Source organism: Mycteria americana, chromosome 1 (genome assembly GCF_035582795.1).
Source record: "Mycteria americana isolate JAX WOST 10 ecotype Jacksonville Zoo and Gardens chromosome 1, USCA_MyAme_1.0, whole genome shotgun sequence".
In the NCBI taxonomy this organism is placed as follows: domain Eukaryota; kingdom Metazoa; phylum Chordata; class Aves; order Ciconiiformes; family Ciconiidae; genus Mycteria; species Mycteria americana.
The window spans coordinates 68,676,068-68,699,822 of NC_134365.1; the positions used below are offsets into that span (position 1 = coordinate 68,676,068).

The window sequence follows — 23,755 nt, forward strand, 5'->3', positions numbered from 1 at the left end:
GTCCCTGAAGCATGAGATGTGCTTAGCTGCATTAATCAGTAGATTACTCACCCAGAGTGTCTGACTGAAAAATCTTCTGCAGAAGATAAATATTGATGTTGATGTTTTTAGTCATAGACTTAAACCTGTAGCTTCAGATCAGAGTCTGGGGGTGGGAAGACCTAGATCAGAAATTTGTGGCTGCTCAGCATCTAACAGGGCCTGAATGAAACCCACACATCTAAGCCAACACTCATGTCAGGAAAGCAGGACACCCTAGTTGCCTCTGAGTCTTGTCTCAGTTGCATCTCTGACTACTTACTTTCACACTTTCCACATTTCTTGCACTTTCTTTTCATTAATTTTTTTCACCACATCATAGGAGGCAGCTTCAACATCTTTGCTTTCTCCTCATCTCTGCCAGACCCTGCAGCACCCAGATTGAGGAGCAAGTAGAGACAGAGTTTTGCAACCCTGTTTGTAGGTGCAATAACAGGCCAAGAGCTTAGCACAGCCAGGGAGGGGGATCTGTCAAAGGGTTGTTTGTGAATTCTAGTTCCTGGGGTTGTTTTGGGTTTGCCTTGGCCTCTACATAGCTCAGAGATGTTTTGGAGTTGATCCAAGTCCTGTGGCTTGTAAACGCCCCCTCCAAAGCAAACTGATGGAGCATGTTCCTACTTAAGCCACAGTGAGTCTCCTGTGTTGCTGGGTTGGGTGGGTAGGGTGAAGATGGGTGGGTAGGGTGAAGGTGGGTATGCTGGCTCCAACAGTAGAGGTTTCCCAGCAGTGGGCTGTGCTTCCCCCTCAGATCACGTCCCTGCCACTTCTGGCTGCAGGGACAGTGCAGAGGGCTCAGACCGTTTGTCTCAGTGCTCAGACTTGAAGCTGGCAGGATGGTTTCCTTTATATACCAAGGCAGCCAACTTCTCTGGACCTCCTAGAGCTTTGGGGATGATTTCCATTTCTAAAGAAAATGGGCAGAGAGCCTGGCTTCGCTCCCTGGTACGTGGATGTTGAGCTGGTCCGCCACCAGCCTGGGACAAGCAAGTGCTTGCGGAGGTTTTGGCACTTGCGCTCTTCACAGTTAAGCTATCGTGCGGTGTGGGCACAGCGCTGAGATGCTGGCGGGTTGGTTAGTTGCTGACTCAATGCCAAAATGTTTAGCAGATCTGAAAACCACATAGTGTGAACCACCGTAATGCTGCTGGGAGGCGTGAGCTCTGCTCACCAGCACTGTCTCAGCAGTGGTACGGACGGCGGTTATGGAGAGCTACAAGGTTATGCTGCATCTTTGTCCCTCCTAAGCCCAGGAGGCCAAGAGCGTTGTAGAAGGTAAACCTAAATTGATCCTGGCTCCTGGATCGAGCAGACTGGGAGGGGAGGGGGCGTCACATGAAGTTGCTTTGAACCTGGAAGCTGACTTCACTTAAATAGCAATGTCCTTAACTGCATCACTGCTAATATTTTAGGCATTTACAGCTGAATGTCCCATCAGGTGCATTCTTTGCCGTCATTTCCTTCAAGAAAAGAAGATTGAAAGCTTTTGTTGTGCGAATAGGTGCATGTTCAGAATAATATTCTTTTGATGGTTAAACTAATTAGTAATCTGGTTATTGTCTTACTTATTTTTCTTTGGGATTGCTAGTTAAAAAAATGGATGTTCTTTAGTTTGACCAGTGGGATTATCTGAGGGATCTACAAAGAGGTTCCCACTCCTGTGGTGATTAATGAAATCTCTGACGTATTTTAGAACCGTGATGAATCTTTAATATAACAAATTAATAAGAAGGCGGGAAGAGCTTTTAAGGAAGACAAAGGCAATTTCTCTCTCTGTGTCAGTCTGCCAACTCCGAGTAACGTAAACAACTCCTGGTCTCTGCTGGACCGTTCCAGAGTGTTAGAGGTCTCTCAGCCTCGTAAAGGACCAGTTTATTCTGGTAACTGCTGCGGCTTCTTTTTTTAGCCTGTACTCTGATATCTCTTTCTGTTTCCTCTGCGCAGGATATGAAAGCTGGAGGGAGCTGGCTAAGGCTCTGGCAGACACGAATGTCCCAGGTGGGGACCCAAGCCTTCAGTTTTACTATCCGCAGAAGCTGGGACACCAGGTGAGGAGGCTTGAGATGTCTTCTGAATGTTTAGAAGGGCAGACCTTCCTTTCTGATGGTGGCCCCAAGAGACAGCTCTCTCTTCGCAGAGGAAGGAGAGCATGCCACAGGGCAAAATGTGAGCTGACTCACAGCAGTGTGAATGTACAATGACTCCACTGTAGTCAATTAAGTTATTTTAGATGTACCTAAGCCACAGCGGTGGGCTGAAGCTGGCTGGGTATGTGGCACAGGAAGGTAGCAGTAAGCAAGACGGAAGCAGAAATGAAAGGTCAGGAGAGAGTTTGTAGCTCTCTAGTGAAGCGCATCTCACTACTGTTGCCTGAAGGAAGTGTTGGAAGAATATTGCTTGGACCTTTTTGAAACAAGGATGGGGGGGGGGGGAGAAGGGAGAATGACCTAAGTTTTAACTCTGTGCTAGCAAACAGTTATAAAGTGCTGATATCCTTTCCCCTCAGTAGCTCACCATGGAAATTTGCTGTCAAAAAAGCCAGGGAACATTTTCACCCCTCTCTGGCTATGATAGCTGGCCTGTCCTTTGGAAAGTGAGCTTGGGAACGTGCTTTTTTCTCACATGTTCTTGTGACCAAGTTTGAGCCCTCTTGTGTACGTGTCAGTGCTAGGTCATTTATCAGGTTATTTTGACTTTCCTCTGCTTATATTTCAGAACCAAGAGCTGCAAAGAGGTGGGAGGGATAAATCGAATTATGTAGCTGTGGACAACCCTGTCCCATGGATGCCAGAGGTGGGTACCTTTCTCCATCGTTTTGCGTGAGGGAGCTGTAGCTAGAGACCTGTGCAGTGAGAAAGGAAGGCAGGGACTTCTGCCTGGAAATTCATTTGCTTCACTAGAAGTCCATTCCCTATCACCCCCTCCTGGCTTAATGACACTTACAGACCTGAGTAATCATCTGGAAAGACAGGAGTGTCCAGATTCCTGATAATTTGGCGTCTCCGCCAGCCATCAAGGCAGCAAGCACCCACCCACAATTCCCTGAGAGCAGGCAGCCCGCTACTTTCCTGAAAGGTGAATTTTATTCAGGGCTGGGAGTGTGTAGGACCAAGCATTCAACAAGCAAATACACAACTGTGGCACGCAGAAGTGTCACGCTCTGCTCTTGCTCTGGCATTTGCTTGCTATCCAACCCCTGTGTGTCATACAGAGATTTCTCCACTTCAGTGACAGTTCTGATGAACAGAGACCTTCTCTGGTGACCCTTGAAGACTGGGGTAAACATTGCCTTTGTTTCCTTCATGCCTTGTTCCTCCCCTGTTCCCTTATCTCGCCATTCCTCTTCAGATAAGGGAGCAATGCAGCCTGCTGATAATGAGAGGGACACCAACCGGGGGGCGTTTAGCTAATGAAGTCAGCTCACTAAATTCCTCAAGGTGATTAGAGACCTGCACAAATTAGAAGGGCCTCTGCGGCTCTCCTGGGCAGGGAGCAGGCTGCTGTCCCTGTGGTTAGGGCACGAGATGGTCAGCGGCCAGTGGAGGGAAGGCACCTCCCTCCAGCCATCGCACTGAGCAGTTTAGGTCCCTGCAGCATGAGCTAAAGCTTTCCTGGAAGCAGCCAGCACCAGTCACCCTCCAGTGCCCAGGACCAGACCAGACCATTGATCTGTTCTGCTGCATTGGCTCTGGCGAGTGCCGGTCCCAGCTGGAGCCTGGGGGCTTCCTCCGGCCGCAGGGCCTCGCAGGCAGCATGCGGGCAGGGCTGCCTCCCAGATGAGCAGCTGCTGGCGAAGAGCCAGCGGGACGTCAGGGCGAGGACTGCTGCTGCATACAGGGACAACACGGAGTATTTACTCCTCCTCTTTCCCACGGCACCGGGCAATACAGGCTCTGCGTGGCATCCCCCAGCTTCTCTGAGACTTTGCCCGATGTCTCTGATCCCCTCCCTGGTGATTTCTCAAAAGCATGTTAGTCTTGAAACCTGGTGGCTGTGGTGTGCCATGAGCCTTTACTGGATTAGAAATGCAACTGGCGGGGTACGTGCTGTGGCTTGGGCGAAGGTGTGTTTTTAGCACAGGGCTGATGTGCAAAGCCCTCTGCTTCACTGGTGGGGCGACTTCATGCCTTCGTGTGCAGCAGTGCTGGGCAGGACACCCACCAGCCTGCAAACCTGCCGTGCCGGTGTGGCCCTGCCAAAGGGGGAGCAAGCAGAGAGGTGTGCTGCCCAAGGGGAAGGGGCAGGACTTGGGGTGCACTGTGCAGGGTGGCCCCGTGCCTGGAAAGGTGCTGCGTGCCTCCTGCCTTGTCCTGCGCTGCTGCCTGTTGGGGAGGAGAGCTGTGCCGGGTAGCAGGGCTGTTGCCTCAGACCAAACTGGGTGGGGAATTTGTGGGTGCCCCAGCCATGCTCTGTGTCAGGTGGTGTGCGGCAGATACGCCGCAAGAAGACTTTGAGATCCAGGGCATGTGGATACCGGACTGGGAAGCTGGTTTGGGTGGCCTTGCCCCACTCGCACACCCTGCCATTCTCCCCCATCAGCCCTCTAATGCCGCTCCTGTGACGCACCTGCCTCCTTCACCAGTTTTCCCTTTGTCTCTCTAAGGCAAAATTTCCTGCCCTTGGTGCAGCACTGTGTCTGTACCCAGAGGGCCAGCAGAGCCACCTTGACTGCAAACAGAGGCCAGCAGTTCACCAGTACCAGCTGCAGGAGATGGAGAGGGATCTATGGGCACAGCTCTGTATAGAGCTGCTTGCTCTCCTCCTAACCACTGGCTGAAATTTTTCCTGGCCTGAGGATTAAGTTTTTCTGTAACTCTGCCCAAATTAATTACCCAGGGTCTATGATCCCATTGTGGCCTCCTGGCAGCATCTCTAAGAATTTAATTGCAGCCTGATTCCCTGGGATGAGGGGCGGCAGGTTGCCTCCCACAGGTCGGGGAGCTGGGATTAGTTTGAATAGAGAGGTATATTCCTGACAAACATGAATAATTAACAGAGTTGCAGGGTGAGCTGGCAGCCAGCATGGCCAAAAAAGGACAGGTTTCAATTTTCCTCTTTCAGTTTCAGGAGATGAAATCGTGGGCTTAAGTCTTCATCCTTGGATAACATGGTGGGAAAGTGTGCACGTAGGAAACCCTTAATGAACTTATACCCCACTTATGGGGGAAGGCGGGCTTCAGCCTCACTCCTGGCTTCCTTGAGGTGCCTGTGTACATGATCCCTACCACCACGGTCCCTTCCAGGCACCAGGGCAAAGTCTTCCAGCTGCCTCCTCAGGTTGGAGAGATATGGGGCATTTTGTTTCATTAATTCAGAAAGGTGCCCGGTTATCACCAGGGCAAACCTGCGCTGTGGGACCGTGAGTGTCACTGTTTGGCACTGCCGTAGGGATGGGGGGAGGATTGTCAGAAATGTGCCTGGTTAGCCTGATCCTTCTCATTTACCTCTGCAAAAGCCTCTGTTCAGCTCTGAGAGGAGAAAGGCCTGGGCAGCGCTGGGAGGCATATAAATGTCCCCGCTTTGTGCCTGCACAGCCTCAGAACTTCCTTCTCGCTGGAAGGTGTGAGGGATGTCCGGGAGCGCAGCCCCTTGCAGGCAGCACCTGTATAGGTGCATAGGTGCTGCACGAAACCGGAGCATTGTGCCAAGGCATCCCCTTGCCCCCAGCCTGCCCTAAGAGGAAGCATCCTTTCCGTAGAGGACTAAAAGACAAAGCTATTCCTGCTCGTCCTGTCCCTGCCCACATCCCTTCCTTGCTCGCTCGCACCCGTCAGGTATCAGGACTCGGCGGGACAGGGGGGCTTTGTTGCTAATTTGTCTTGATGGATTCCCGCAAGTGCCTGACGTGGCAGAGCTTGCAGCGAAGACCAGCTGCTGGCTGCTGAATGTCACCCAGTCAGGGGAGCTGAGCCAGGCAGGAGGAGGGGCAGTGGCCGCTCTGCGGAGACAGAAGAGTCTTATGAACTCAGGAGTTTCCAGTTGGCACCACAATGTCGCCTTTCTTCCCTGGCTCAGGCCCTCTCTGTGCCCCGTTTATCATCCCCAGCGCTGCGCGTTCCCTGGGCTGCACGCAGCTACGCAGCTGATTTGTCTCCGTGATGCCAAAGCCGCCCGGGGTTAAATTAGGAAAGGCCTCTCTTCTCCGTCCTGCTCCAGTTACAGTGCAGCAGGTCGTGCTTCTGCTGCTGCAATCCTCCCAGCTTTGCTGCTTGCGCCGGCCTCTGCTGCTGCTTCGCCTTTCTTCCCTGGGGCTCCTTGCTCCAGAGGAGCCGCTGGCTGTGTGGTGCCAACCCCCTGGGTGACTTTGACACGATCGGGTTTGGGCTAGGAAGAAAGGTCTGTGCTCTCTGTGTCCCTGATCCTTCTTTACGGTCTGTTTTCCTAGGAGGGGCTGATAATCTAAAATTCCTCGCTAGAAGGAAGCGGAAGTACCAAAGCCTCTTTATACAAACCCAGGGCTGCAGGCGGGTGTTAATTCAGCACGCTCAGCAGGAAGGGTCGGCGCTGGGGCTCGGAGCCCAGCCGCATTCCCAAAGCCATGGAGGCTGCTGCGTCAGCACCGAAGCAAGGGCCTGTCCCAGCTCCCGCCTCCCTGCGCTTGTTACGGTTCAGCTCCCCCTCCCCTTGGGCAGTTCTGTCGCTTTGTGTCCGTGGCGTCGTGCTCAGGAGGGTATCAGCCTGCCCAGACCTCCTCGGGAAGAACAGCTCTTGCGCGTGAGCTCCTGGGCGTACTCGTGCCATGGTGATGGTGCTCTTCGTGCACAACCTGTGCCCATTTTGGATCCGAGCTGGGTTCATGCAATGCTACTATTTCAGCAGGGTGGCAATAAGCAACTGGGAGGTGGGGTTGGGATGGGGAGGAAGCCGAGGGGCAGGAAGAGCCATCTAAATGGGAAAGCCCAGCCTGCCTAATACCAGCTCCCATTTAAGGCCCAGACTCTTGGCTTCTATTCCTGGTTCTGGCCAAATCAGTCTATCCAAAATTTTCAAAGCAGATGTCTTTAAGGGGAGAAGGGGAACTTAACTTGTTGCTTACCAGGTCCTGAATTTCCAGCCCTTTGAAAACCAGGGCTAGGTAGTTACAAGCTGTGAAGTCAAACTCAGTAGCCGTGTTTTAGAAAGTCCATCAACATGTCTCAGGAGCTGTGTGCATGAGTTGGGAATGATGGTGCCGTTTATCTATTGGTGCAATCTGCAAAAGCCCTAAGCAGGAGATTTGTACTGCATGTTCCGGAGGGGACCCAAATAGCAAACGGAGGAATTTCTCAGCTGCCTGCAATGGGCAACCATGAGTTCAGTTGAAGGGACAGAGGTGATAGGGTTTCAAAACAGCTGCTGCACTGATGACTTGTGGGGGCCTAAAATGAAAGCCTAGGTCAGTTTTCACTCCCAGAGCAGTGCTTTGGGCAGCCAGCACTTATCTGTCAATAATGTTGTTCTTTTCCCTTTCAGAGGAAGCAGAGAGTAAGTTAGGCTGCTGTAGCTCAGGAGAAAATCTATTGCTTTAGAAAAGACTCTGAAACCACATGGAAGAAATGCTTATTATTTACCAGTTAATTATTTCTAATAGCTCTAAGTGCAGGAAAGCAAAGCGATCTCATTAGGTCCTGCCAGAATCTCCTCTCGGGTGGCTTTGTAAGGACTTTGGAGACAGGGGTGTCGGGCTAGAAATCTCAGGAACCATCTCTTACAGCATTGATGGAGCACCTAGTACGGTGGTGTCTGCCTTATTTTTTAGCAGGCTGCCCTCTCCCTAATACTGCCAAAGCCTGCAGTAAAGTATTGTATTAGAATGGGACTGGTCCAAGTTTCCTCCGCAAACATTTGAGCAAGTCTAGCCACTCTTTTGGGACTTCCCTCAGAAAGTTCTGTTTTGTTGTTTGGGCTACCCCATGCCAAAGCCAGCCCAGCTCCCTTGCAGTCCCCAGCCTCGGGAGCGTCCCCTGGGTCTGTCTTTGCCAGGAGGGGACTGCAGTGTCAGCCTCTCCACAGTGTGGGAGTGTTGTGCTACATTTGATAGAGATCTGAGCTTGCTATCTGCAGTGTGCAAACAATTCTCTGAGAAGAAAAACCGGCATCACTCGTGGATAGCAGCAGCCTGACTGCCAGAAGATGCAGTTTCTGGCAGTGACTCGCTGTGGGAGGCTGGTCTGTTCACCTCACTTCATGTTCCACAAGAAACAGCAATTGTCATTATGTGATTTGGCTGAGGAAAGTAGTGTAAGACCCTTGGGTGTGAACCTGGATTTGGCCAAAGGGCATGGGACTGCCCAGCAATTTCATTCCAATTCAGCGTTTGTCACACTTGCAGTGACTTATTTGTATCACAAGTCCCTGCAGGGTCCCAGGTTTCTCTTGGCTGCATCCATCGCCTCGAGCCCTGCGTGTAGCTCCTCTCTGATTTTGTGCAGCATCACTCTGGCTAGTTACATCCACTTTGTCTCGCTGCTTTTTCTTTTGTCCAACGAGCAGAATCCAGGCTGAGGGATGTCAGCAGCGAAGGAAAGGAGAGGAGATAGTGGGGGACGGCATGGGCTTGCAGACATCAGTGAAGCCCTGGCAGTGCGGACACCAGTGAGAGAGGGCTGATGAGAGACCACTCAAGAACAGCAGTGCTTGTGAATGTGTTTTGCCTGGCACACAGAAATGGTTTTCACGTGCATGACTAAAGCCCACAGCTCGCAAGGAGCATTACTGCATAAGCTGGTGCCAGGCCAAGTCTGCTCCACGTCCTTCCTTCTAGCCACGGTTTGTTACAAAACGAAACCCCAACCCGCTGTCCTGGGAAAAATAACTCTGTGAAGCAGTTTCTCTGCCAGGAGTGCACAGCGGGGTTGGGCCTCCTCCACCGTGCTGCTTCAGCCTTGCTAGAGACTCCTCAGCGAAAACTAAGAATTTGCTGCCATCTGTAGACATTTGGGTGGTGTTCAGGCAGTTTCCCCAGCGCTGCTTGCGCAGCCCTTATATAGGCAAGACAGCTGCGGCAAAACTTCCCCGGTCCCAAGGCAACCTATTCCTTTCTTCAGCATTTCCCTATCTAAGGTAGCTTCTACACTCTCCAGCTTATTTATTCTCCACTGTTGCATGCCGGTCCTGCGAGGAGGGTTTCAGCATCCAGCTCCACTGGTTGTAGGCAGAGAGCTTGGACTTTTCTGGGGGGCAGCCAGCTCATCTCTTCTGAATGGCTCTGACAAAAAGAAAGTCTGTCCTGTGAGAAGTGTATCGCTGAAATCCCACAGTGGCCAGCAAGCTTTTCCCAGGAAAGCTGTGCTCCAGGTCTCTGTTGGGCACCGACAGCGTCTCCCGGCAGGGCCGGCTGGGTAGTGGGGACAGCCAGCCATACCCGCACTGCACGCCCTCCTACGCTGTCTCGGAGGGGACCCCCCCCCTCCCCGCAGCGTGTCTGTGTCTCTGCGGGCATATGGAGGCCATGCTGCCCACTGACCCGCCTGCGCTGCTGCTCCCCACCCTGCTGAGCCTCTGTCTCCCTGTCCCCACCGTCCTCCATGAGCTTTACCTCACAGACATGCTTTGAGAAGGCGATCTGCCATCTAGGGTGTCCCCTCTTCCTTGGGTCAGGAAAATAGCCCTGAAATGGTGAGGGAGTCCGAAACACCTTCTTGGAGGGCATAAGAGCCTACGGTCTCCTTGCTGGATCATGGGGGCCTATTGCCACCCTACAGCGTGTCCCACACCGTGGCCTCAGAGCACAGCCCTCTGGTTAAACACCTCCTTGATGGAGCAAAATGGAGTGAACCCCAGCTGCTTAACTGAGTTGGCCTGGGCATTATCGCAGTTCCCTGCTGCTTTTCAGACTCTCACCTGTGCCAACCCCAAACTCTCAGCAGATGAGAAACAGGGGTCTGGACCCACGTCTCCTGCAGGCTAGCCTGTCACAGCAATGGCATCTTCCTTTGCTCTCACAAGCACTCCAGGGCCGGGGGCTGTGGCCAAGGCTGGCATAGCAGGGAAGGGACACGAAAGGATGCAGCAATTCACGGTGCCCCACTTCTGCCCCCCAGTTCCAGGGCCAGGTCAATCTGCACGTGTTCGAGGACTGGTGTGGCAGTTCCACTGAGCAGCTCAGGAAAAACCTCCACTTCCCCCTCTTCCCCCACGTGAGTAAGACTGTGACACCTTCTGTCCCATGCTTCCCAGCTCTGCTTCCCGGCTGGATCACCCCTGCTCCCTTCACATCCTGTCCCTGTCCCTCTCCATCACCTCCTCTGTCCTCCTGCTGAGGGAGCAGGAAGTTTTCGCAAGGGTTCAACAGTGGCAGCTTTTCTGCTGCACAGGGGAGGCTTATTTCACCCGTGCTGGCCTGCCAGGCCTCAGACACAGGTTGAAGGAGCCCTGTATTTGGTGCTCGCGTTCCAAGTGGCTAGTGAATGCCCTGTCCCCACCATGTCACCGTCACCCCCCATGCAGCTCTCCCCTCCGCAGCAGCACTTGCTCCGGTTTGTCTCTCATCTGGCCTACTCTTTCCCGCTGTCTCCGTCACGCACCGTGCCCCATCCTCCTCCCAAAGCAAACCTCATACTTCCCTCTGCCCACCTGTCCCAGGGTTTTTGCGTCTCCCCCTTGTTCCTATCACGTCTAGTTATTTTTGTTATTTTTTTCTTCTTCCACTTCAGACACGAACTACACTGAAGAAGCTGGCTGTGTCTCCAAAATGGACCAACTATGGTCTCCGGATATTTGGCTACCTGCATCCTTTCACCGATGGTGAGGGCTCTGAGGCTGCTGTGCCGCTGCTCGCGTCTCTTCTCGCCTGCCCCTCCCTCCCCTCCCGGCGCCGAACCGCTGGTGCCCTCACCCCGGCAAGCCCAACGCCAGGTCCCTCACGCGGGCGGCCCAGCTAGCTGTGCGTGACTGGCCGTGGCCTTGGCATGGGTGAAACACATCTGCCTCCCCTGTAGGGTGGAAAGGAAAAGCACAGGAGAAAACAGCTGGGAAGTGCTAGATAAAAAAACAGTGCTGTCGTGAATGCACAGCCCCATGGTGTGTACGTGAGCACAAGCGATCCCTGAGGTTTTCCTCCCTCCCTTGCGTGCACAGGACTGTACATGACATCATTTATGTTCCTGCTGCTCCCCGGGTGCATGAATACCATCTGACAGCGGCTGATATCTGTATCGCCCAGCTGCATGCTTCTGCCCGGAGCAGCCTACTAGCAGTCACCCACGTCTCCTGGTCCCCTGGCCCTCAACCACCATCCCTGTAACCCCAGCCAGAACAGTGAGACTCAAGCACCTGTGTCTCCCTTCATGGCTCCACATGCACGTTCCTCCATCCAAACGCAGCTTCTCACACAAAAATTTGCTCTGGAAAAAAAAGGGGGGGCAGGGAGACTTTGCATGGACTTCTTAGCTTTCCAGGTTAGAAGCCAGGGCAGGAGGGGTAGTGAACCTGTTGCATCTGTAAAGTTTTGTTTTCAGTCACAGGAGAGTTAGAGAATTCAGAGAGGTTCAAAGGGGTGGGGGTGGTAATATCGAAAGGGAAGGTATGGTCTCACCAGGAAAAAGGGTGAAGACAGCATTTTAGACGAGCAGAATCCGTTCTGCACACAAGTCCTTACCCCAGAGCCCTACTTACTCCATCCATCTCTCGACAGGGGAGTTTCAGTTTGCCATTGCTGCGGATGACAATGCTGAGTTCTGGCTGAGTCCAGATGAAAAGACCTCTGGTCTCCAGCTGCTGGCCAGTGTAGGCAAGGTACAGTGCATGCTGCATGGCTTCTTCCATCAAGGCTTTAATGTTTCTGTGGGGATGGAGACCTTCCTGTCTTACTTCCTTGGACTACCCAAGTTTCTTTTCCTACCCAACTACAGACCACACCACCACAGATGCCAGATGGGTATGACACGACATACCTTAAGCCAGCTACATATTGGCAGTGCTGTTGGAAGCCCCATGGTTGTGATTAAGGGACTTAAATCTGTCTGCAGGTTGTGGATCTCACAGACACCTTACCAGGAGGAGTAGCACAGTTTTCCCTCTTCGTCACTCCCAGTGCAGTAACCAGGGAAGAAACTCATCTTAACTAGAGCATTTTCTGTCTCTTCACAGACAGGGAAGGAGTGGACCGCGCCAGGGGAGTTTGGGAAATTTCACAGCCAGCAGTCAAAGATGGTGAGGTGAGTAAGCAGAGCCCCTCGCTCCCAGCCACCTCTGCACATGGCCAGGAAATCACAAGGACAAGGAAAAGGATGCTTGTTCTGAAGAATTTAGCAATATAGAGAAAGGGATTACTCTGGGGTATCACCAAAGCTGAAGTGACACATCCACACCTGTGACAGTTGCTTTGCTGATTTACTGCAGGAATGCAACACTGAATTTTTCTTCCCTGGAGGGAGCAGCCACCAGCAGATCCAGACTCCTCTATATGAACTGTCAGATCCAGACTCCTCTATATGAACTGTATCCCGAGCTTCCTGCCTTGGAACTGGCCAGGTTTCCCAGAGGCCAAAACCCAGCAGGCAAGACTGAAAGGGAGTTATTCAGAATTAACTGAGAAGGGTCTGGAGCGCTCCAGGTGCACAAGGGAAGCTACCTATCTCACTGTCAGCATCTGGATTTTCTTGGCAGTCCTAACCCTGCTCACCCTGAGAATTAGGTTGTTTCATGGGTGTGGTTGCTCTCCACTCGTTGTCTGCTGACAAGCTAAGAAATGTTCCTTAATGCTTTTGGTGACAGACACATTGTTCTTCACAGGTTGTCAGCTGCAGGCAGGTACTATTTTGAGGTGCTGCACAAGCAGGATGACAGAGGAACAGACCATGTGGAAGTAGCAGTGAGTCTGTGCAAATGGTCGTGCTGTATATGCGTCCCCGCAGACCTCAGGAATGACGTTTGTAACGATTTCCCTCCTTTCCCAGGCCCCAGCTCCTCTTTGCATGAGATGTATCTAATCCCTTCCAGAGTCCTTACCTACTTCTATGTGGGATAGCCCTGGCCACATGTCAGGACCCTTTCCTCTGCTTGCTTGGGATAGTTCTGCCCTCTCCGGTCTCTGTTGCAGCTCTTTGTCCTTTCCTGCTTTGGATGTGTCCTGGGGGATCTCAGCTCATTCCCAGTCTTTTGCTGCTAGGTAAACTCAGTCATAGTAAGGAGAAAGAGGAAACTGTGAGCCTATCTGGTGAAAAAACATCTTGTGCCTGTTCCCTTTGTTCAGGCTTGGTTAACTCCATAAGCACTTCATTTTAATGTGTTTCTCTGTTCCAGTGGAGACTGAATGACCCAGAAGCGAAGTTCGCAGTCATTGACTCCCAATACCTCTCCCTTTTTGCTAGTAAGTATCTTCACCACAGGTTTCCCCAAGCACCTCTCCATTCTTCCAAAACGTATCAGTGGTGTTTCACCATGAATCATAGTCTAGCCAGGCAAATACCATGCGTACAGATCATTACAAGAAGGAAGTGGAGACAGGTCAGGAGAGAAACCTCTGCACAAGGGTGTGACATTATTAAATATAGGAGAATTGGAAGTAGGATTGGAACATTATTTCAGGGAAATCTAGAGGCAGTGAGGAAGGGCAGAGAGGAGAGTCTGCAAGGGTGAGAACTGTTCCAGATGGTGAGAGTAACACAGGATGGCGGTTGCCTGCAGAGAGTTAGGGGGAACGTGAGGCCCATAACATGGGAGCTGTGGGGGTGCGCTGGCAGCTGGACATGATCAGGGAGAAGGAGCTGCTGTAGCACATCCAGGAGATTTCACTCTGGGTGCTGGACACAGTGGGATACACTAGCAATATTGGGGGATGCTGCTTTCTTCTGTATCGGCATCAAGTGTCTTCGAGTTGCTGCTGGATTGCAGCAAGCACATCAGCCCAGTCCCTTCTGTTTTGTAAATCCTTCTTAGCACATCAAGTGATGCCTTTATCAGTTAAGGAGCTCCTTAGTCCTGTTTACCCTTATCTAGGTTTGTCAGTATCACTTTCGTCTGCCAGCATTCCCCCTTTCCGTATCTGCCACTGTTGCCTTCCAAAATCTCTGGGCTTTTTTCCATGCCAACACTTTTGGCCATGGAAGACTCCCTGATGTAATCGAGACATCTGTTTGCTGTGTCTTGGATCGCAGCCTGCTGCTGTATTTTCTGAAACCTGCCATTTGGCCAGGACTAGGCTTTCCATTAGGTCTTCTGTCCCCATCCTTTTTTCCTTTTGCTCTTTTCTTCTTATTATTCTCTGTAGAAGGGAAGGCTCACATCCCAGAAGATCCCTTCGTGGTTGGGCACAGTGCTGCAGTCTCGTCTTTATCTGGCACCTTCTGCCCATACAGCGTTTCCCTCTTCCATGTCAGCCTTTGGCTGTATCACATGTCATCCCATTCCTTCTGGGTTCCCATGTTGTTCAGTACCCAAAAGTTGCTAAGAGTAACCCCAGTGCCCTTGGCAGCATGTTGCCTTTCCCTCCTGGATATTTATTCAGGTCCCCTCATCTCAGGTTAAGATCCATGGAGACATGAAGTCCTCTGGCAGCAGCACCCAAGAAAAAAACGTAACCAATACCCAGTCCTGAATTTAAGCTTGCCATTGCTCCTGGCTTACTGTGGGTCCCCCTGCTGGAGCATCATCCTCCTCAGCCACTGAAGGCCTCACCCCAGGGTCTTGCTCCTTTTCCAGCACAGGAGAAAGCTCCACTCCTCAAGTTTCTCCTCCCTTTAATCTTTTCTATTTCCTTTTAAAATAAATTTAATGCTAGTAATTCAGATGTGTCCAGTAATTCCTGCCAGCATGGGGCACCTTCAGCACACCACTGCTGGCGTGTCCAAGGCAGGAGGTCATTTTCCTCCGTTACTCATCACTGTGTTTGTTTGCTTTCAGTGATAGCCATGTTCCTGCCCCACAGCTTCTGTATTTCCAACTTTCTGAGTCAAAGCCTTTCCTTCCCACGGTGTCTTTGCAGTGAAGCTCCTGATCAGTACCATTTAGGCATTGCTGTGCCAGAGACAGCGTTAGTGTCGTGGATGCAATGCCATTTGGAAAGGGCTGACTCTGGAGAAGGGCATTTTTTGGGACAAGGGACAAATTGGCCCTTCCTCTCCCTTCCGTTCTCTCTCTGGTTTCTAGACGAGACGCTTTTGAAGATGGATGAGGTTGGGCATATCCCGCAGACGTTGGCCAGCCACACGAGCCGGCCTGCTGACAGCGCAGGCAGCAAGGCACACCCAGCTGACATGTTGAAGCCTGACCCCCGGGACACTCTTTACAAAGGTAAGACTTGCAAAGCAGTTGAGGAGGTAGCTGCAGCCTGTCACAGCACGTGCAGTAGCACAGCCAAGAAAGATTGTCCTCCTACGCCATGGTTATCAAAGGCCACACTTTTTTCTCCCCAGTGTGGAAGAAGGGACAGCATACAGTATCAGTCACTAGGAGACAAAGCACAGACTAAACCCAGCTCCTCTTTCTTGGCATCCAGCTCACACAACATCCCTGGGCATAATATTTTAGTGTAAGTGCCATAGAGCGATGTAAAGAGATGAGCTGTGCAAGATAGTTTGCTTTATGTATCTGTTAGTATTTCACATGGATAAATAGAAACCAGGCACAGAAGTAACTAAACTGGTACATCGGTTGCAGCAGGGCTCCTCCAGCAACGCTTGCCTACGTGTTTCTTCTTCTCAGTGTCTCTGCTCAGCAAGTCTCGTGTGCGCCGAGCCTTGCCAGACTGCCCATACAAGCCCAGCTACCTGGTGAATGGATTTCCTCTGCAGCGCTACCAGGGACTCCAGTTTGTAAGTTTTTTTCCTTGAGCAGGTACTTGCCCAGGGGAACACAAGGAGGAAGGAGGGAGACCTCATTAACCATGGGGGCCTCTCCACCAGTCTGAAGCTCCTGGGCAGATTTGACCATCTGCTGTTCAGGTCTGAGCATCCCAGTACACGCCAGAGGGCAACACCAAGAGAAGGGAGATGGGTGCTATGCACTGCTCACAGTTCTCACTGGGGTACAAATCTGTGTGCCTTACAGAGCCCCTCGGACCTCAAACCAAAGAGCTGAGCTTGCCTTCACACGGAGCCTCACAATGGCCGAGGATTTTATTCTCCATGGGGTGAACTGTAGTCTGTGTGGACTACTAAAGCCCCTGACAAGCTTAAAAGTGGTCTCAAGGGAGAGCTCACATTTGTGGGGCATGCAGCATGGCAGGGATTAATCCCCTGCATAGCACAGCAGACTCGGGTCTGCTGGGGACAGGTCACCAGCACGGTTTGCCCTCCCTGGATGCCAGTGCAAGCCTACACTCCCTGGGGGACTTGCATCCTGGGCAGTCCCAGCTCCCTCAGCCTTGCCTGGAGGTCTCCCCACGTGCTTTCTGGGCTCCTGTGATCCCCTGCATCTCCTCAGGAGGACTTGCCCACCTCTCTCCCTGCTAGTTCTTTCTCTGTTATAGGACTTAAACGCACAGTTAGAGAGATGGACAGACAGATGCCAAGAGAGAGATAAAAAGGCACACCCCTGCACACATACCAGCACGCTTCCTTCTGTTTTCCGTTCTCACAACCTGCTACCGGGTACCTTGGAGAGGCAAATAGTTAGTGAGCAACCCCTGCTCCCTCTCGAAAGGGCTGGTCACCTTGTGACTGATATCTGGCATTTATGAGGGTTTTACTTGATTTTCCTCCCTTCTTCCCAGGTTCATTTATCCTTTGTTTACCCGAATGATTACAGCCGCCTGAGCCACATGGAGAAAGACAACAAATGCTTCTATCAGGAAAACCCTTATTACTTGGAAAGGTAGGATGCTGCAAATGCAGATTTACTAGCAGGGAGGGAGGAGATGGTTTGAAGGCTGGAACTGGGTTGGAATTTCATACTCACTTCTGTTGGACTCTCTTAATTCTTAAAGATCCCCTAAGCCTTGCAAAACATTAAAGCATTTATAGTTTCTTTTGATGATGTATTCTCCCTTTAAGTGAAAATATGTTTAGGTCTCAAAGGGAAACTGCTGCTGCTTTTCTTACTCTATTAACCTGGAAGCTGGGTCAGAGCATGCTTATTCCACTACATCAGGGAATAGATTTCCAGCAAACTCTGTCTGCCAGCAGCTGGAGCCTCCTGATGGCTGTTGCTGTGAAAGCCAAACCATGCTCACCACCAGGCATCTCTGGGGAAATAAATGCATGTCGTTCATCTTCACTGGGGTCCAGCTCCCAGCGGTGGCCCTGCGAGGGAACTGCAACTCGCGGGCCACAGGCAGACACCTTGTGTGAGGACTCCCCTCCGTTCAGGAGTACTTTTGGGCAGGATAAGGAGAGACACTTTTCCGGTGAGATAACTGACGGTGGCCTCTCTGTGCTCAGGATCTTCTTTCTCTCTACAGGACGATTTTGAGGGCTGGAACAACAGATCGTATCGTAGGTTTGGGATGGAACTCCTAGGACTAGGGTTGATAGTGAAGGATGGAGAAGGTGGCTGCCATGGGCTGGAAGGTGCCACCCTGGTTTATTGCTTTGACAATTCATTTGTATTGTGACAAGATTTGGGAACTGGGGGCCCGTTTTGCTTCGCATCAAGCGCACATGGAGGGAGACAGTCCTGGAAATCCCTCCCAAAAGCTTGAAGCACAGGCGTATGAGCACACAGATAGTGGTGGTATGAGAGAAGAGAGAGGGAGACTGTTGCAATTACCTGCCTGAGCCACTTCTGCAGCATGATGGCTTGCGTTTGTGAGCCCTACATCGTAAGTGAGCTTTAAGGAGCAGTTTAAGGGAGGCTGAAGAAGTGTTTCAGGGTACTTACACTGGCATTTCCTCCTGCGCTTATGAGAAAATGTCTGAGAGACTGAGATGATAAGCAAGGAAAACTGATGTCTTTGACAGCACAGAGTAAGATCTGATTGCCCAAAGATATGAAAGATGGTGATGATGATAGAAAAGGAGGATCTAGAGATGCTGGGTAGATGTAATCAGAGTAATGGACCATCACCTCTGAAGCAGTGACTCTAATTTATTTGGAGAGGACAAAGTAACTTTCATCAAACTTGTGTTTTGCCGTTTCCTCTGCAGATTTGGATTCTACAAGTACATGAAAATGGACCGGCCAGAGAAGAGCCTGGACTCTGGAGAAAAGACAGAACAGCCAGGTAAGGACCCTAACATCAGAGCCTGGAGGATCCTTTTATCTGTCACTCATGTGTGATCTTCCAGCACCAGCTGAAAGAAGCTGTTGACTTTCCATACCAAGGAGGTCACAGCCCTTCCCTGCCAGATTGCTGTGGCTGGGAGGAGATTTTTGCTGCCACTTTCACTTCTCTTAAGGGCAGGTCGGGAGGTCACCAAACAGTGGGGTGTAGTGGACAACATGACAATTACCTCTTAGGCCTGCAGCTTAGCTGAGGCGCAGTTCCAGCAAAAACGCGGGCAGAAGTGACAGAGCCAATGGTGTGCAGCGTGGCAGCCTGTGTGCGCGCCTGCCCTGCAAAGCTGTGGCCGGACCGACAGCTAAAGGCAAAGCCAGAGCCCTCCACAGCTTTTGGAAACGCTGGCTCGTAGGCGCTGAGGAGGTTGGTACCAGCAAGAGCACAGCTCCTGTGTCCGAGAGCATCCCTGTCCCTCTGATCAGGAGAGACAACGCTGAGATGAGGCGAGAAGTAGCCACCCTTGGCGGGGCGGGTGCCTGGGTCAGGATGGGAAAGGCAGCGGGAGGATGCCAGAGGTGTAACTGCAATTACTCCTGCAGGCTCCCAGGAGGGGAACCTGGACAACCTGCAGTACGTGGAGCAGGATGCGGAGAGTACCAGTCCCCCCAAGCACCCCAGCACGGGGAGGGCAGAGCCAGTAGGCAACACTCTCAGCAGCATGGTGGGCAGTGATAATGTTCACGAGGACTATTCCCTCCGGGAGCGTCGTCGGCTCCTCGCAGTGGTGGGTGGCAATATAGGAGAGGAGCTACAGAGGAGAAGGACGAAGAGGTCTGGTGTCAAATCAGCCACGCTGGCCTCTGCCAACCAAAGCCTCAGCCAGGCTGGCCTAGAGAGGAACCCAATAATGAAGAGACCCCGTTTAAAAGCTGGCATCAAAGACAACTCCAGGAGCCCTCCACAGCACGTCAGGGCCATCCAGGGGAGACCGCCTGTCAAAAAGGCAAACTCTCCTCCTAGGACCGTGTCTCAAAGGGAGCAGCCTCTCGGTGGCCCCAGGAACTCAGGGGTCACGATTCCCAAAGGAGTGAGACCCCGAGGAGACCTCAGCGCTGCTAAGGACGGGCTGCAGCCAGCAGGCACCGTGCCAGCCAGGAAAGGAGGCCCAGTCTCTGGCAAAGCCAGCCGACGCGCTGTGAGCTCTGCCAGCCCCAGCCAGCAGCCTGGGCTGCCACAGTGGCTGAACCAAGTGGAGTCCTACATTGCTGAGCAGAAGGCGGCCGACGGTGGGGACATGGCGGAGGGAGAGGAGCAGGTGGCATCTCCTGTGAAGGGCAAGTCTAGACCTGTGGCAGCAGAAGAGGAAGAGGAAGAGGCGGATGGGGAGCCAGAGGAGGAGGATGAGGAGGATTTCGATTACGTGCCAGTGTTTGACCAGGCGGTGAACTGGGAGCAGACCTTCAGCACGAACAACCTGGACTTCCATATGCTGCGCACAGACTGGATTGACCTGAAATGCAACACATCAGGAAACTTGCTGCTAAGAGAAAGGGAGGCCCTGGAAGTCACTCGTGTCTTCCTCAAGAAGCTCAACCAGAGAAGTAAAGGGTAAGGCACAGTGTAAAAACCAAGGGGCAGTGTCCCGGAGCTGGTGTACCATGCTGCACAGGGAATACCTGTCACGTGGGGAGCTAGTGGGAGTCAGAGGATAAATGAGATGTGGGAAATAAGAGTTCAGGCAAGGAATCTGTGTAAAAACCTGGACTTTAAATACCACTTTTGGCTGAGAAATGGGAATTGTTGGACACCAGACTATGTCTGGGAGCTGAATATCGCTCTCCAACAGCTGGTGGCAGTAAAAGTGAAGCTGGCATCAATGGCCTTTTGCTGGCTTCCTCCTTGCACAGTGTAGGTATTGAGAGCACATAGGAGCATTTTACCAGCTGAAGATTAAGAAACCCTGCTGATATGAAGTAGGACTGGAGCTCCTTGTGCTTGTGGTTTGATGTCTGCCACATCTCAGCTTCTGAATCACTTAGGTCCCTTCTGGGCCTATGTCCTATGGGATAATGTGGACCAGTACAGTGACCTCAGAGACAACCAAGCACCTTACACTGTTATCTGAATGTGTGCACCTCCATCTTAAAACTAGCTAGATTTCTAGATCCTAGTACTGATTTGGGAAGACGTTTCAGTTCCTCACTGCTTTGATGACCCACTGGAGATCAGCTTTTGCTGGTACTCTGTTTTTACAAGGTCTTGATATGGTTCTTTTTCTTCTCAAGACTTACGATCTTGATTGCCTTTCTGGCAAACAGACATACCTCCTCTGAGCCTCTATAAGCTAAACAATCCAACCCCTGACCCTTCTGTTGAGTTGGCCTCTGTTTCCATAATTTTCCTATCTGTCCTTCTCCGTGCTGGTTTCAGTTTGGGTGAATTTTCTTGTACATAAATGACCAGTATCCGGGATGTTTTATAGAATGGGTGTTACTAGTTCCCAATCTCTGCTGGAAGTAGCTCTCAAGCTACAGATCGTGCTAGAGATCTTAAGATCTCTCTTCGTTTTTTCAGGGCCACATCAGTCACAGTCATGGTGTAACTGATGAGTACACGCAAGCTTTTTTCAGCATTTTTAACTGATGAGCATCCATTTTACAGCAGAAACTCTTGTTATGATCTGAAAGGGCATGACCTGGCATTTCATCCTGTTTTGGCCATTCTGAACCCACAGCTCACCCCAGTTTTTTTTATGATTGCTCAGTCCTACTCCATGTTATTGGCTGATAAGCTGTCATCAGCCAATTTCACTAGCCCAAACATACTCCTTGTGCCAAGATCGTTGTAGGAGGTGTTGAATACACTCACTATTACCAGCCCTACAATCATTCAGACACATTTGTTATTTTCTGTGTCACCTTTATTTCATTTCCCTTGCCAACTATTTTCTCTTGGCTGGAAGCCCAGATCTAATCCCACATGCTTGTGGATTTAGGAAACAGGTGCTAAACCTTCCCATGGGACTTCGGAAGCAGTGCAGCAAAGGGGGGGGAAGCTAGGGACAAAAAGGTTGGTGCTAGCCCAGAGGAAAGAGCCTGGCAGAGCTGAATGGGCTAGAGGTGGGAGAGGGGCTGGTGTATGGGGGACATGCCCACCCCAGCTGTATCTCCTGCAGGCAGTTCCAGCTGCAGCGTATCGTGAATGTGGAGAAACGTCAGGACCGCATACGAGGCAGCCGCTACCTGCTGGAGCTGGAGCTGCTGGAGCAGGGAGAGCGGCTCGTCCGCTTCTCCGAGTATGTCTTTGCAAGAGGCTGGCAGGGCATTGGCGGCGATGAGGAGGAGGAGAGGAAGATGAGGAACCTGGCGTGGGGTCGCCAGCGGCACCTGATGGCTGTGGCGAACGAGCCAGAGCTGTGCTGGCCCCAGGGCTTTTCCTGGAACCACCGTGCCGTGGTTCATTTTGTGGTGCCAGGTAAGGGGGACCTGCCTTCCCGGGACATCGAGGGATGGCACGGCAGGTGCTTCCCGTGGGGGCAGCCTGAACAGTGGGTCTGGGCCAGCCTCAACTATCCCATTTGGGTCACTTGCAATTTCTGTTCTCGCCAAGTTAAACTCCCTCAGAAATATGACAAAGCCCAGACTACCACAGCTTGTAAGCTCAGAGAAAACTCTCATCACACACTGGGAAATAATGCACACTGATTCCTGGGCTCTTTGGTCCAGGTTTTCAGGCTGGGCCTATTTCAGCATCCCTGCAAGGTTAGTGGGGTTTGAGGGGAGGCAAGAAGCCTTGCCTGTTGAGAAGCCACGCTGTCTTTGAAATCGTTTGTACTGTGATTCTCTCCCTCTTGCAATACAACCAGTGAAAAACCAGGCACGTTGGGTGCTGCAGTTTATTTCCGACATGGAAGAGCTGTTCCGAGTCACTAAGGATCCATACTTCAACGTCATCATCACGGACTACAGCAGTGATGACATGGATGTGGAGAAGGCTCTGAAAAGGTCTACCTTGCACAGGTGAGAGTACTGCTTGGTCACAAAAAACTGCTCACATGCATCTGCCTGCAAACAGAGCACATCTGCCAATCTCTGTGTATTGACCAGCCACAGCTTCCTGCAGCTGGAAACCCAAAGATGACATCCATCCAGACCTCGCACGTATACATGCATATGTTGTTGTTATAATGTGCATACATGTATAGGTGCATATAATTGTGTTACAAAATGGTAAGGCAGTACCTATTGCAGTCATCCATCCAGATACATCTCTTTTCTCCTGGCTTTTGTTCAAGTTCGCAAGAGAAGACAGAAAGCAAGTCTCACAGTTATGGGGCAGGGGGAGGACAGAGAAGACAAGAAAGCAGTGAGAAATAGGACGGAGAGCGTGGAGACCTCTGGGGACTCCGCTTGCTGGAATAGCTATCTGGCTTACCGTACTGTGACCTGAACCAGCCTTGGCTGGTCCTTTCCTTTACATTCCAGGGGTTTCCAGTAACAGGTCTAATCCTAGGCCAGAGCTGGACTAGAGCTCTGGTCCTAGGCCAGAGCTGAAACGACTTTTGCTAAGGACTGCCATGTCCTTGCTGCGTAAGTGGGAAGTCCCTCAGGGCACGCTGGGGCCTGGAGCAGCGCTGAGCTTGCGCACTCACGCAGCAAAGGCTTTCCTTCTCCTTGGGAGGGTGCATGGGGGCAAGGGGCAGCTCTGCAGCATGACACCCGCGGTGTACTGCTGATAACGGTGCTTTCTGTGCTCACTGGTGTGCACGCGTTGAACTTCTCTTTCCATCTGACCCCCAGGTATCGGTACTTGAAGCTGACGGGGAATTTTGAGCGTTCTGCTGGTCTGCAGGCGGGGATAGACCTTGTGACGGTAAGTTTGAGGGACTTGGGGTGGACAGGAAGCTGGATAGCTGAATGCATCTGGTGCTGCCTCTTGCTTTTCATACTGAACATGCTGGTTTTTAAGGAAGGGAATAGCCTTGCAGACCAGATCAAATGTAGCTGTGTTTCCTGTCCCTCCAGAGTAAGAGTTTCACCCCTTTACTCCAAGGAGCCTGTGGTCCATTTGGTTCTTGGCCTGCCTGCTGGAACTATCAGGCAGGAGGGAAATCAGCAGTAGCAGCTTTGTGATACTGGCTCTGCCAGGTCATCGTCATAGTATTTCGTGCCCGTTGTTCCACAGCCAGTCAGTGGCTGTTTTGCCAGCCCCTGGGATGTCAATTTCTGATCCAGCAATGAATGGCTCTTTAATTCACTCCCATGTCTCTGTCTTCATGCCCCTCAAAAAGACTTACTTAAAGTCAACCTATTTTTTTCCCAACCGGTGTGGTCGGTTCCAGGACCCGCATAGCATCGTTTTCCTGTGCGACCTCCACATCCAGTTCCCAGCTGGCATCATTGATTCAATCCGGAAGCACTGCGTGGAAGGCAAGATGGCCTTCGCACCCATGGTCATGAGGCTGCACTGCGGCATGTCCCCACAGTGGCCTGATGGTAAGAGGGAGCGGAGCCTCTTTGGCTCAGACCTTGTGGAATGGGGAAAGAAGGAAGGTGCCTGCCACCTCTAGATTTGTTCCTCCAGTGCTATCAATGTCTGGAGCTTAAGGTACTTCCAGAGCCACTAGGTGAGAGTGCTTTA

At 51.7% G+C, this 23,755-nt stretch overlaps 1 protein-coding gene across 3 annotated transcripts in view; it reads left to right on the top strand.

Moving 5' to 3' along the window:
* Positions 1–23,755, top strand: part of B4GALNT3 (beta-1,4-N-acetyl-galactosaminyltransferase 3) — a 69,375-nt gene that overhangs the window by 39,867 nt on the left and 5,753 nt on the right. For 2 of the 3 annotated variants that reach the window (XR_012776089.1, XM_075504236.1), the window contains exons 2-18: positions 1,981–2,084; positions 2,752–2,829; positions 10,059–10,154; positions 10,671–10,761; positions 11,651–11,751; positions 12,106–12,173; positions 12,751–12,829; positions 13,261–13,327; positions 15,106–15,249; positions 15,661–15,770; positions 16,670–16,770; positions 18,042–18,118; positions 18,715–19,723; positions 21,291–21,589; positions 21,981–22,134; positions 22,915–22,987; positions 23,457–23,610. Coding sequence is in view for 2 of the 3 variants with exons in the window: in XM_075504236.1 (XP_075360351.1) it covers positions 1,981–2,084; positions 2,752–2,829; positions 10,059–10,154; positions 10,671–10,761; positions 11,651–11,751; positions 12,106–12,173; positions 12,751–12,829; positions 13,261–13,327; positions 15,106–15,249; positions 15,661–15,770; positions 16,670–16,770; positions 18,042–18,118; positions 18,715–19,723; positions 21,291–21,589; positions 21,981–22,134; positions 22,915–22,987; positions 23,457–23,610 (2,805 nt within the window). In the remaining variant the exon portion in view is untranslated. Of the gene's footprint in view, positions 1–1,980; positions 2,085–2,317; positions 2,356–2,751; positions 2,830–10,058; positions 10,155–10,670; positions 10,762–11,650; positions 11,752–12,105; positions 12,174–12,750; positions 12,830–13,260; positions 13,328–15,105; positions 15,250–15,660; positions 15,771–16,669; positions 16,771–18,041; positions 18,119–18,714; positions 19,724–21,290; positions 21,590–21,980; positions 22,135–22,914; positions 22,988–23,456; positions 23,611–23,755 lie in introns of those variants that run through there. The other variant, XM_075504249.1, reaches the window with a different exon arrangement.